This window comes from Aythya fuligula, chromosome 29, assembly GCF_009819795.1.
Source record: "Aythya fuligula isolate bAytFul2 chromosome 29, bAytFul2.pri, whole genome shotgun sequence".
NCBI classification, from domain to species: Eukaryota; Metazoa; Chordata; class Aves; order Anseriformes; family Anatidae; genus Aythya; species Aythya fuligula.
Genome location: NC_045587.1, coordinates 654,343 through 664,812, shown reverse-complemented (window position 1 = coordinate 664,812; position 10,470 = coordinate 654,343). Strand labels below are relative to the sequence as shown.

Here is a 10,470-nt window from a genome sequence, read left to right as displayed (position 1 = left end):
GCGCAAGGATCCCAGCCCCGACCCTGCCTGGGGAACAGGGGGGCAGGGAGGAACCTGCCCCCAAAAAGCCTCCGGCAGCCCCACAAGTCCACGGTGAACGCAGGGAGAGGGACAGGGAGCACAAAGAGGACGTTTCGGGGCAGTCCCGGCCCCAATCCCTGCTGTCAGCAGTCCTGGCTGCACCGGGGCCTGGGGTTTGGGGGAAGGAGCAGCCAGCAAAGTCCCGGCGGCCCTCGGTGGCCCTGCTGTCCCCAAAGGGGTGGCCGAGAGGCAAACACCAGCCCCGGGGCCTCAGGCGAAGATGGTTTCCTCCCGCCTCTTCTTGGTGAGGATGGTGCCAGGCTTGTGCTGGGCGTCGGGGTGGTTGGCCAGCTCGGGGGGGCAGGAGGAGACGGGGCTCTCCAGGATGGCCTGCTTCAGGTCGTAGAAGACGGTGGAGTCCTCCTTGGTGAGGAAGGTGATGGCCACGCCGCTCTTCCCCGCCCGGCCCGTCCGCCCGATGCGGTGGATGTAATCTGCAGGGGGGTGGGAGAGTCAGGCAGGGCCACCCCACCCCGTACCCCAATCCTCCAAAAAAAATGAACCATCGTAGCCAAAACCAGGCCTCGGACTCACCCTCGATGTTCTTGGCCATGTCGTAGTTGACGACCATGGAGACGTCGTGGATGTCGATCCCGCGGCCGGCCACGTCCGTGGCCACCAGGATGTCCTTGGCCCCAGCCTTCAGGTTGGAGAGGGCGAACTCTCGCTGCTCCTGGCCTTTGCCGCCGTGCAGGGTGCAGGCGTTGTACTGCAGGACGAGAATGGGGGTCAGCAGGGGGTGGAAATGGGGACTGGGAGGACTGGAGGGGAGCTGGGGGGTGTCCATGCTCCCATGGCTCTGCCACGGTGTGGAGGATCACGCAGGGACACCAGGGACAGGACTGGGTCAAAGCCCTGTGATGATTTGGCCCCAGGACAAGTCACTGGGACCTGTGGGGCCTGGGGACAGCACCACAAAATGCAAAAGCTTCTGGTTGAGGGATGAAGAGAGGGAAACAGGCTGTGGGAGGACAACCACTGCCAAAGGGTGAGGCCCCCACTCACCCCCATCTTCTCCAGCGACTTCGCCAGCACGTCGCAGCCCTTCTTCTGGTTGACAAAAATGATGATGGGCGGGTCGAAGCCCTGCTCCAGAATGGCTAACAGCTTCTTCCTGTTGGGAGGAGGAGAGTTAGGCATGGGGGGAGAAGCTGCAGTGCCCCGTGAGCCATTCCGCTCTCCAGGATCCCACATTTCCCCCCTCCACAGAGCTCTCTCGCCCCCAAAACGCCCCCGACCCCCCTGAGCCCCCTCCTCTCCGCACCTCTTCTCCGACTCCGACATGAGGAAGACCTTCTGCTCCACCCGCTCGTGCGGCTTGCCGGCGGAGCCGATGTAGACCACGGCCGGGCGGCGGAGGTAGCTGCGGGCCAGGCGCTCCACGGCCGGCGGCATGGTGGCCGTGAACATCACGGTCTGCGAGGGATCAGAGCAGTGAGCATAGGCCCCGTGGGGTAGGAACGCAGCCCCAGCTCTCTCATCCTGGTCCCCAAAGCCCCCAAATTGTCCCTTCTCCACCCCGCAGCCTGGTGGAAGCACCCTAAATTCTGCTCCAGGCTCCTGCCCGCACCCACCTGCCTGTACTTGTGCTTCCCCGACTCGAAGTTGGCCAGCATCTTCTCGGGGTCCTCGGCCTCGTCCGTGTCGGGTTTCTGGTTGGTGACGGGCATGTGCTCCAGGATCTTCTGCACGTCGGGCTCGAAGCCCATGTCGATCATACGATCCGCCTCGTCCAGCACCACGTAGGTGCAGCGGCTCAGCACCAGGTAGCGGTTCTCCAGCACGTCGATCAGACGCCCCGGCGTGGCGATGACAATCTGGGGGCCAGAGGGGTGATGTCCACGGCCTGGTTGGGACCTGGCCCCTACGGGGGGGCTGGCGGTGGCCCCAGAGCCCCCCACAGGACTCTGCGGGGCCTCCTGACCCTCACCTCGCAGCCCATGCGCAGGCGGAAGCCTTGGTCCTCGCGGGAGATCCCTCCGATCACGGCCACCGTGCGGATGCCCAGCGGCTTCCCAAATTTGATGGTCTCCTCCTCGATCTGCTGGGCCAGCTCTCGAGTAGGGGCCAAGATGATGGCGTAGGGACCTTGGTCCGACTCCTCGATCCTGCGAGCAGGAAGGATGAGGCCATGGGGACGCACTGACCCCCTCCGCAGCGTCCCCGTGCCCCGTCCCACCTCATTGTCCCCGTGCCCCGTCCCAACTCGTCCCCGTGCCCTGTCCCACCCCGTCCCCGTGCCCCCCGTGCCACCCACCGGTCGATTTTGGGCAGGGTCGTGATCCAGACGAGCAGGGGGATGAGGAATGCGGCCGTTTTGCCGCTGCCCGTCTCGGCCACGCCGATGATGTCGCGGTTCTGCAGGCCGATGGGGATGGCCTGGCGCTGGATGGGGGTGGGCTCCTGCAGAGGGGAGAGGCAGGTTTGGGAGCAGAACTTCCCCTTTGCATGGATCACCCCAAAAAAAGTGTCAGGAGCACCGATCCTGCGAGCCAGCTCCCCACGAGGGCCGCCGGGGTCTGCCAGCAGCAGCCCCTGCTCCCCGCGCCCACCTTGTAGCCGCACTTGTCGATGACCTCCAGGATGTGGGGAGGGAGGGAGGAGTCCTTCCAGGAGCGGATGGGGTTGGGGATTTTGCCCCCTTTGGTGGTGATGCTGTAATCCTCGCGGAAAATCCGCCAGTCCCTGTCTGTCATCTCGTCCAACTTCTTCTGGGACCAGTGGCGGTCGTCCCAGCGCTGCTTGGCCTCCTTCTTCCGCAGCTTCCGCAGCCTGGCCCTGAGTGGGGGGCAGAAAAAGGGGACAGGGTTCACCCCGAAACTCTGGGGACACGGGATTTGTCCCTCCACCTCCAGAGGGACACGCTGCAGCCCGCTGCCACCCCCCAGCTAAGCGCACTCACTCCTCCTGCTCCTTCTCCTCCAGGGTTCGCCTCTTTTCCATCAGGTCCCCGTAGAAACGCGACTGCTCCCTCTTCTGCTGCTTCAGGTCGATCCCTGCGATGAAGCCCCGGCCCAGCAGCTGCACTTGGTGCCGTTCCTTGTACCTAGGGGAGGGCAGGAACGTTAGGAGGAAGGCTGGGGCTGCCCAGCACCCCCCTGGGGCACCCCAACACCCCCCCGGGGCACCCCCAGGCCCTCACAGGGGGTTGTAGTCAATGGAGGTGTCCTCCGACGCGTCCCACTCGAAGACAAACTTGCGGTCGTTCAAGTGCCGCGTGCGTCTCCGCTTCTTCACCCCTCCCAGGTAGCGCTCCTGCGGGCAGCAGAGCATCAGCAGGGCAGGAACCCGGGCGTTCCGGCCCCAATAACGCCCCCGAGGCCAGCCCCCAAGCGGCACCTTGATGGCGTGGAGCTCTTTGCTCTTGTCTTTCTCCTCCCGGATCTTCTGCCTGCCCTCCTCGTCCTCCGTGCCGTTGGTCTCCCGCTCCATGCGCTCCCGGCGCTCCCTGCGCTCACGCTCCTGGGGGTCTTCTGGGGAGCAGGGGAAGGACCTCAGAGGGGCCCAGCACCCCCCAACGAGGCTGGGGAGGCTTCCAGGGGGGGTCCCAGCACAGCCCCTTGCACCCAGCAGGCAGGGACGACACCTTACCTAGCATCTTCCTCCCCATTTCCTGGAACTGCTTCCTTTTTTTCCTCTCCTCCTCCAGCAGCCGCTGCCGCTCCTCCACCTCCTGCTGCCGCCGCCGCAAAGCCTCGGCCTCCCGCTCTGCCTTGGACAGGAATTTGGGCTGTGGAAGGAAAAAAAAAAGGCTCAAACCTGGCCTGGCCACCCTAGAACACGATGCCCCACTCCAGCCACCCATCCTGTACAGCCGCCACGGCCAGGACTCTGTGGGAAGGGAGGGCTCCCCCTCCTACCTTCGCTTCTGCCTCCTCCTCAGCTTTCTTCTTTGCCAGCAGCTCCTCCAAGGACAGGGGCTGGGCCTGAAAACGTGGGGCCGGATCGTTAACAGCCCCCGGGGGGGGCCGTTTCCTTCAGCAGAGGCACCCCGAGCGCTGCAGGAGCTGCGAACCAAGGCCCCGCTCCTCACCTTCTCCTTCTTCAGCGCGTTCTCCTCCTCTTCCTCCAATTTCCTTGAGTCCCGCTCCTTCCGGGACTTCGAGTCCTTGCCCCTGCTTGGGGACAAGCTTCCCAGAAAAACAGGGGGGGGGAAATCAGGCACTGAACACAGCCCCAGGCCCACCCAGTCCCCTCTGATGGGGGAAATCCCCCTGGAGCAGAGCCCGGGACGCTGCCACACCGCAGCAAAGTGGGGCCGCAGCCACCCCAAAACAAGAGGACGCTCACCTGGAGCGCTTCCTGTCCTTATCCCGCCGGTGCCCATCCTTCTCCCGGTCCCGGTCCTTCTTGCCCCGGTCCCGATCTCGGTCTTTGTGCCGGCGGTCCCTGCGGAAGGGGACGGTAACAGTGAGATCCCCGTGTCCAGCTCCTCAGCCCCTCCTGGGGCTCCCACGGACCCCCGAGGGGGGAGAACGGTTTGCTAAGAGGCTCCCGGGGCTCACCTATCTACCGACTTGGAGCGGGACCGGGAGCGGGAGCGGCTGCCTCGCCTCCTGTCCCGGGACCGGTGCCGTTTCCTATCCTTGCCGGGGGACCCCTTGCGGTCCCGGTCGCGGTCCCTGTCCCGGTCGCGGTCCCTGTCCGGGGACCGGGAGCGTTTCCTCTCCTCCTTGACGGGCGACGCGTCCCGGTCCTTCTTGTCCGCCACTTCTCCAGCCATCTGCGGGACGGGGGCTCAGCGGGGGTAGCCGGGGGGGGGACACCGGGAACCGGGCAGAACCGGGGAGACAACCGGGAGCCGGGGGGGGACCCGGGACCGGGCAAAACCGGGGACCGGGCGAAACCGGGGGCCAGGGGGGGACCAGGGGGCACCGGGGGCCGGTGGGGGGGGCACCGGGAGTGAACCGGGAGTTGAGGGGGGGGCACCGGGGAGAACCGGGGGTCGTGGGGGGGCACCGGGGACTAGGCCCTGCCTGCGAGCCCGGCTCGGGAAAGGGAACAGCAGGGTCCTGCAGCCTCCCCCCGGTCCCGGGAGGATCCCCGGGGCCTTCCTGCGTGTCCCCGTCCCCCTCCCGCCAGCCCCGGCCCCGTCTCACCGCCGCAGGCCTCAGCTCCGCCGCGCAGCCACCGCCGCCATAGCCGCCGCCGAGCGCCGCGGGGCACGCCGGGAAAGCGAGTCCCGGGGACTGCAACTCCCAGCAGCCCGCGCAGCGAACCCCCCGCAAACGGACTACAACTCCCAGCAGCCCCCGCGGCCTCCCCGTTCCTGTACCCTCAGGCCTAGGCCGGCCCTGCGCTGGCCCAGGGATCCCCCAGCGGCCCAAATCCGTCCAGTTGATTATTTTATCAATTAATAAAAGCCTCACGTTGATTGTTTTATCAATTAATAAAGTCTTACATTGATTATTTTATCAATTAATAAAAGCCTCACATTGATGGTGTTATCAATAAGTCTCACATTGGTTGTTTTCTCACTTAATAAAAAAATCTCACATTGATTATTTTATCACTTAACAAGTCTCGCATTGATTATCAATTAATAAAAGCCTCACATTGGTTATTTTACCACTTCATAAAAGTCTCACTTTGATTATTTTGTCCTTGGTGCCGACCTAACCTGGCACCCCGAGCCCCAGCCCCACAAATTATCGACCACCTTTTAAAGCCCACAGCTCATTAGGGTGCCCCAAGGCCCAATTTCAACCTGTGCAGGGATTACAAGCAATCATAATTAGTCTTTGCGTTAGAGTTGAACCCAAACACGGTTTCAATTAAAATGTAACACCACAACGTGAGCTTGTGATGATTCTGACCTAGAAACCTCGTGGACCTGTAATAATGAATCAGCAATTACTAGTGATGATGTTTTTGATGGTCTGGAACTCCGGAACCTTAGATTGAGTTGTTAATAACGTGAATTACCAAAGATAGCATAATTTCACTCATCCTGGTCCTACACGCTGTAGTCTACAGAGCAATGACTGGCCAAGCACTAATAACAACTGGGAAATACGCAGACCTGACAACGTATATGCATGGATAGGTCACAATCCCTTCTGGACAATCCAATTAAGCCCAACACGCCTAATAAAATTCCATTGTTCTTCCAACCCGTGGTGCTGGCTGCCAACAGCGCAATGACTCCTGGCAGAGCCGGCGACGAGCAGCTCAGCGCCGGGGAGCCTCCTGCCGCAGCGGGCAGGCGCCTGCACCGCAGCACGCCTTGCTCCCCAGACACTTCCATCTCCAAAATTTAATATTTTAACTTTCTACGCAGCCACGGGGTGACGTAGTAAGCACCAAGTGTCTGACCCCGCGGCAGGAAGGCCAAGTTGTTGTTGGGTGGATTTTTATGAAGGCTTTACACGTCTCCATGTGGTGGCAGGAGACCTGGATAGGGCACGATTTGTGCTGTGAGTCCACAGCAGCCTCGATTAGAGCAGCCAGAGCCCCCAGGATGGCCTCGAGCAGCACAAAGAACCCAAGAGACTTGGGTAAGGGACTGACCCTAGAGGATACAAAGCCAGCAACAACCACCCCAGGGTCGGTTTCTCGTGCCCACCTGTGCATCTATGCCAGATATAAAGCAAATTGTGCTCTGCTCTTCCAGACAGACCCAGGGACTGGCAGCTGCCTTCACACCCCATAGCAGGGATCAGCCCCAGAGGCTCCATCCATGAGCAATGTGCCCTGCTCCCTGGTGCCGTACCGATAAAACCCCAAAATAATATGTGTGTGTACTTACAAGTAAATAATTATACCTGAACACTGGCTTTATTGGCAACATTTTTATAAAAAGGAAAAGAAATAAAGAAAAAAAGCCTCTGTGTCCTTGGGTATTATAGAATCCCACAAACCCACTACTGTGACACTCCCCCCAACACCCCACTGCTCCATGCGAGCCCCACAACCAGCACAGCACCCAGCCCCAACCCCCTAACCCTACAATTACCCCCCCCCACCGTCACCTCCCCATCCCCAAGCTGTCCCCTTGCTGGGGGACCAGGTAGAGCCATGGGGCAGCAGGAGACCCCTATAGGGACCCTTATGGGGTACACGAGGCTGCCCCACAGTGCCCAGGCAGAGCCCTGGCCCAGCCCAGGGCGGGGGGGCCACACAGCTCCAGGACTCCCACCCCACCCCAGGGACTTTACCCTGGGACACCCTACGTCACCACCCATGGGTGACAGCGCAGCCAGCTGCTGGCATCACGTCACCTTTCCCTGCTGGCACCCCAGGAAGGACCCTGCCCTGGGGAGTGCCACGGCTGAACCCCCCCCCCACCAAAACACAGCACCAGGCACCTACTGCACGTGGGTAGTTATATTTTTTTTTTCCGATAATAAATAAGCTTTTTAATAACACTGAACATTGAACAGAGTCACCCCAAGAGACAGTCTATAAAACAGCCGCCCCCTCCCCGGAGCCCCGCTCCCCACACTGGGGCTGGAGGGAGAGGGGGGGGGGCCACCCCGAGGCATCTCGGGGCCAAGCAGCAGATGAGGGATGGGGCAGAGCCGGACACCAACTGGGCATTCAAAGAAAAAAAAAAAAAAGGATGAGTCCGTGGATGAATCCCGCTGGGCCGGGGGCTCGGGAGCAGCCACCGAGCAAGGTCCCTCCCCAGGTGTCCCCCCCCCAAACCCCACACACACACACGGCAGCTCTGGGGGGGCTGCCCCCCAGCCCCGGGGCCCCAGCACGCGCTGGTGGGGGAAGCGGTGTGATGGGAGGGCGGCGAGCACCCCATCCTCCTTGGGGGGGGGGGGGGCACCGCAGCCCCATTTGGCCCCCAGCCTGTCCCAGGCACTGGGGGCTCAGCGAGGAGGTAGGGGGGGGAAGAAATCCCTTTGTTTCCCCCCCCCCCTCACATGACGGAGCAGCTTTTTGCCTTCTCCTTCTTGAAGGCGGAGGAGATGAGCTCGGAGCGGCTGGGCAGGTGCAGGAGTCTCTTGGAGAGGCTTCGTGCGGGGCTTTTGGGGGGCTGCGGGGGGGCTTTGCTGAGGCAGATGCCGGACACGGTCCGGAAGATGCTGTGGACGCTTTTCTCCGAGGTGAAGGCCGAGCACTCCAGGTAGCTCTCGGCTCCCAGCTGCTTGGCCATGGCGCAGCCCTGCAACCCAACGCGGCGTCAGGCCGGCACGGCACCCCAAAAACACCCCCCTCACCCCATCCCAGCACCCCCCCCCCCCCGACCTGCTCGTAGGAGATGGGTGCCTGCTTCTGATGGGAGAGCTCCATCAGCGTGCTCAGGTCCGTCCTCAGGTCTGTCTTGCAGCCGATGAGCAGCACCCGCGTGCTGGGGCAGTAATCCAGGATCTCCGTCTTCCACTGCGGGGCACGGAGCTGCCATCGGTTGAGGGAACCCCGGGGTAACCCCAAAACGCCCCCCCCCCACCATTTTCTAGGACATAGGGAAGCGGGGGAAGAAGGCACCCACGGGGACCGGGTGCCCCCCCACCTTCTTGGATGCGCTGTCCAGGGTTTCGGGGCGGCTGATGTCAAAGCAGAGCAGGACGGCGTCCGAGTCGCTGTAGCAGAGGGGCCGCACGTTGTCATAGTAGGGGGAACCTGCGAGGAGAAGGGGGTGTCACCGCACTGCCACCCCCCCTCCGAGGAGCCAGGACCCCCAGACACATAGGGCAGCTCATCAAGGGGCTGAACCTCCCCCGTTCTGGGGGGGCCACAAGCAGTCTTAGAGGGTTTCCTTCCCAAAAAATGCCGCCGGTGCTCCCCCCCACCCCACTAAAATCCCCATTGCCCCTAACGAGGCAGCAGCAAACGGATCCCGCGGCATTTATATAACGGCCCTGCAGCAGCCGGGGGTGTGGGGGGGGCCAGCCAGGACCGGGGGGGGGGGTGGCTGCCACCCCCACGGGGTCCCCAGGGAGCCAAGGCCACCGGCACCATGCGGGGGGACAGCCGGGGGAGGGGGCTGCGGGGGTGGCAGGGTGCTCCCTCGGGATATGGGGGAGGCCGGGGTGCCCCCCCCCTTGTGTTGTGTCCCCCCCCCTCCCCATCCCGACCCCAAAAGGCCTCGGAGGGGTTTTGCAGCCCAGACGCTCCGTGCGCGGAATAGCAAAGAGGCTGCGCCAGCGCATCGCCATGGCAACGCAGGGATGGCGGGTGGTGGGGACCCCCCCTTCAACCGGGGGGGGGGGGACACTGCAGCACCAGGGCAGGGCTGTCCCGCAACCCCCCCCCCCAGCCTGGACACCCCCCCCTACGGCCCTTTGGGGATGCCCAGGGGGAGGGAGATGCCAGGACCCACCGTTATCCCCCCCCAAAAAATCCCCCCAGGGATGATGTGGGGGGGGGCTCTGGACCTGGAGGGGGGGGTCCTATGGGTGCTCAGCACCCCCCCAAACAGGACCCAGCCCTGCCTTTCCCCCACCCTATGCCAGTGCCTTCCCACTGAGCCAGCCCCCAGGGGACCCCCCCAAAATCCCTCAGCCCCCAAAATTAGGGCACCCCCCAGCCAGCCCCCCCCCCGGTATCCACCCCCCCCCAAACCGCAGCATCCCCACTGCGGGGCTGCCTCTGCCGCAGCCCCTTCTGCCGCCCCCCCCACCCCATTTTCACCCCCCCCCAGCCTCAAAACCTCCCTCCCCCCAAAAAAAAACGCCCCCCCCCCCACCGGGGCCGGACCTGCCCCCGCTCCGCAGCGCTCCCCCCCGGTACACCCCATCTCCCGGTACCGGAGGAGCATTTATCACCCCCCCCCCCCCCCCCCCCCGGTACATGACCGCCCCCTCCCGGTACCGGAGGTGTCCCAGAGGCTCAGCTCCACCCGCTGCTCCTCGCTGACCAGGCAGGCCGTGTAGTTCTCGAACACGGTGGGCACGTACGTCTGCAACGGCACCGGCACGGTCAGCGCCCGGTAAACGGTGCCCGGTAAACGGTGCCCGGTAAACGGTGCCCGGTAAACGGTGCCCGGCTCACCTCGGGGTAGCAGTCCTTGGCCAGCACCTGCAGCATGGCCGTTTTGCCGCACTGCACGTCGCCCACCAGCACCAGCTTGCACCGAGCCGGTGCCGCCGCCGGTGGCCTCCGTTCCCGCATGGTGGCGGCGGCAGCGCGAGCAGAGCCCACCCCGCTCCAGCCCGCCCGCCAACCCCTCGCCCGAGCCGCCGCAGCGCCTTTATATACCCCCGCCGCCCGCCGCGCCCCGCCCACGGCGGCTCCCGCTAGCCAATCGCTGTGGAGGCGCTCGGTATCCCGGCCAATAGAAGAGCGTCGGATGGCAGCGTGGCCTCGCCCCTTGGGCCGCGAGGGCGCTCCTCCCAGCTAGGGGGCGCTCTTCCGACCGCGGCCCCTCGGAGACCGGAAGTGGGGCCGGGCCGGACAGGAAGTGGCGGTTGCTAGGAGACCGGTGCGACGCCGGCG

General features: G+C 63.9%; 2 protein-coding genes across 3 annotated transcripts; both read right to left on the bottom strand.

Annotated features, from left to right (window-relative positions):
* Nucleotides 1–229: 229 nt before the first annotated feature.
* On the bottom strand, nt 230–5,220 carry DDX23 (DEAD-box helicase 23). 2 transcript variants are annotated; one of them, XM_032204763.1, is made up of 17 exons: nt 5,181–5,220; nt 4,587–4,804; nt 4,372–4,470; nt 4,115–4,211; nt 3,942–4,007; nt 3,673–3,811; nt 3,421–3,554; nt 3,224–3,336; nt 2,984–3,127; nt 2,634–2,859; nt 2,339–2,484; nt 2,012–2,189; nt 1,656–1,898; nt 1,346–1,497; nt 1,087–1,195; nt 616–790; nt 230–515 (listed from the first exon to the last, which is right to left on the bottom strand). In XM_032204763.1, exons 2-17 carry the CDS (start codon nt 4,802–4,804, stop codon nt 292–294), a joined length of 2,463 nt encoding a protein of 820 aa, XP_032060654.1. In that variant the 5' UTR covers nt 5,181–5,220; the 3' UTR covers nt 230–291. The 2 variants fall into 2 exon arrangements, with proteins under 2 accessions (XP_032060654.1, XP_032060655.1); XM_032204764.1 differs by having other exon boundaries at nt 3,421–3,551.
* Nucleotides 5,221–7,392: 2,172 nt separating this feature from the next.
* On the bottom strand, nt 7,393–10,188 carry RND1 (Rho family GTPase 1). Its single transcript, XM_032204785.1, has 5 exons — nt 10,027–10,188; nt 9,847–9,934; nt 8,546–8,655; nt 8,281–8,415; nt 7,393–8,197 (listed from the first exon to the last, which is right to left on the bottom strand). The coding sequence occupies exons 1-5, from the start codon at nt 10,144–10,146 to the stop codon at nt 7,952–7,954; spliced, it is 699 nt and encodes a 232-aa protein (XP_032060676.1). The 5' UTR covers nt 10,147–10,188; the 3' UTR covers nt 7,393–7,951.
* Between the last annotated feature and the right edge of the window lie 282 nt (nt 10,189–10,470).

What these genes read in the sequence shown, in the direction of transcription:
- DDX23 (XM_032204763.1), bottom strand. Translation starts at nt 4,804, where the DNA reads ATGGCTGGAGAAGTGGCGGACAAGAAGGACCGGGACGCGTCGCCCGTC. An exon ending in ACGCGCTGAAGAAGGAGAAG is followed by an intron (nt 4,008 to 4,114) that starts GTGAGGAGCGGG and finishes CCACGTTTTCAG; the next exon opens with GCCCAGCCCCTGTCCTTGGA. An exon ending in GGAAGCACAAGTACAGGCAG is followed by an intron (nt 1,498 to 1,655) that starts GTGGGTGCGGGC and finishes GATCCCTCGCAG; the next exon opens with ACCGTGATGTTCACGGCCAC.
- RND1 (XM_032204785.1), bottom strand. Translation starts at nt 10,146, where the DNA reads ATGCGGGAACGGAGGCCACCGGCGGCGGCACCGGCTCGGTGCAAGCTG. An exon ending in CCAAGGACTGCTACCCCGAG is followed by an intron (nt 9,935 to 10,026) that starts GTGAGCCGGGCA and finishes GTGCCGTTGCAG; the next exon opens with ACGTACGTGCCCACCGTGTT. An exon ending in GAGCCTCTGGGACACCTCCG is followed by an intron (nt 8,656 to 9,846) that starts GTACCGGGAGGG and finishes TTCTCCTCGCAG; the next exon opens with GTTCCCCCTACTATGACAAC.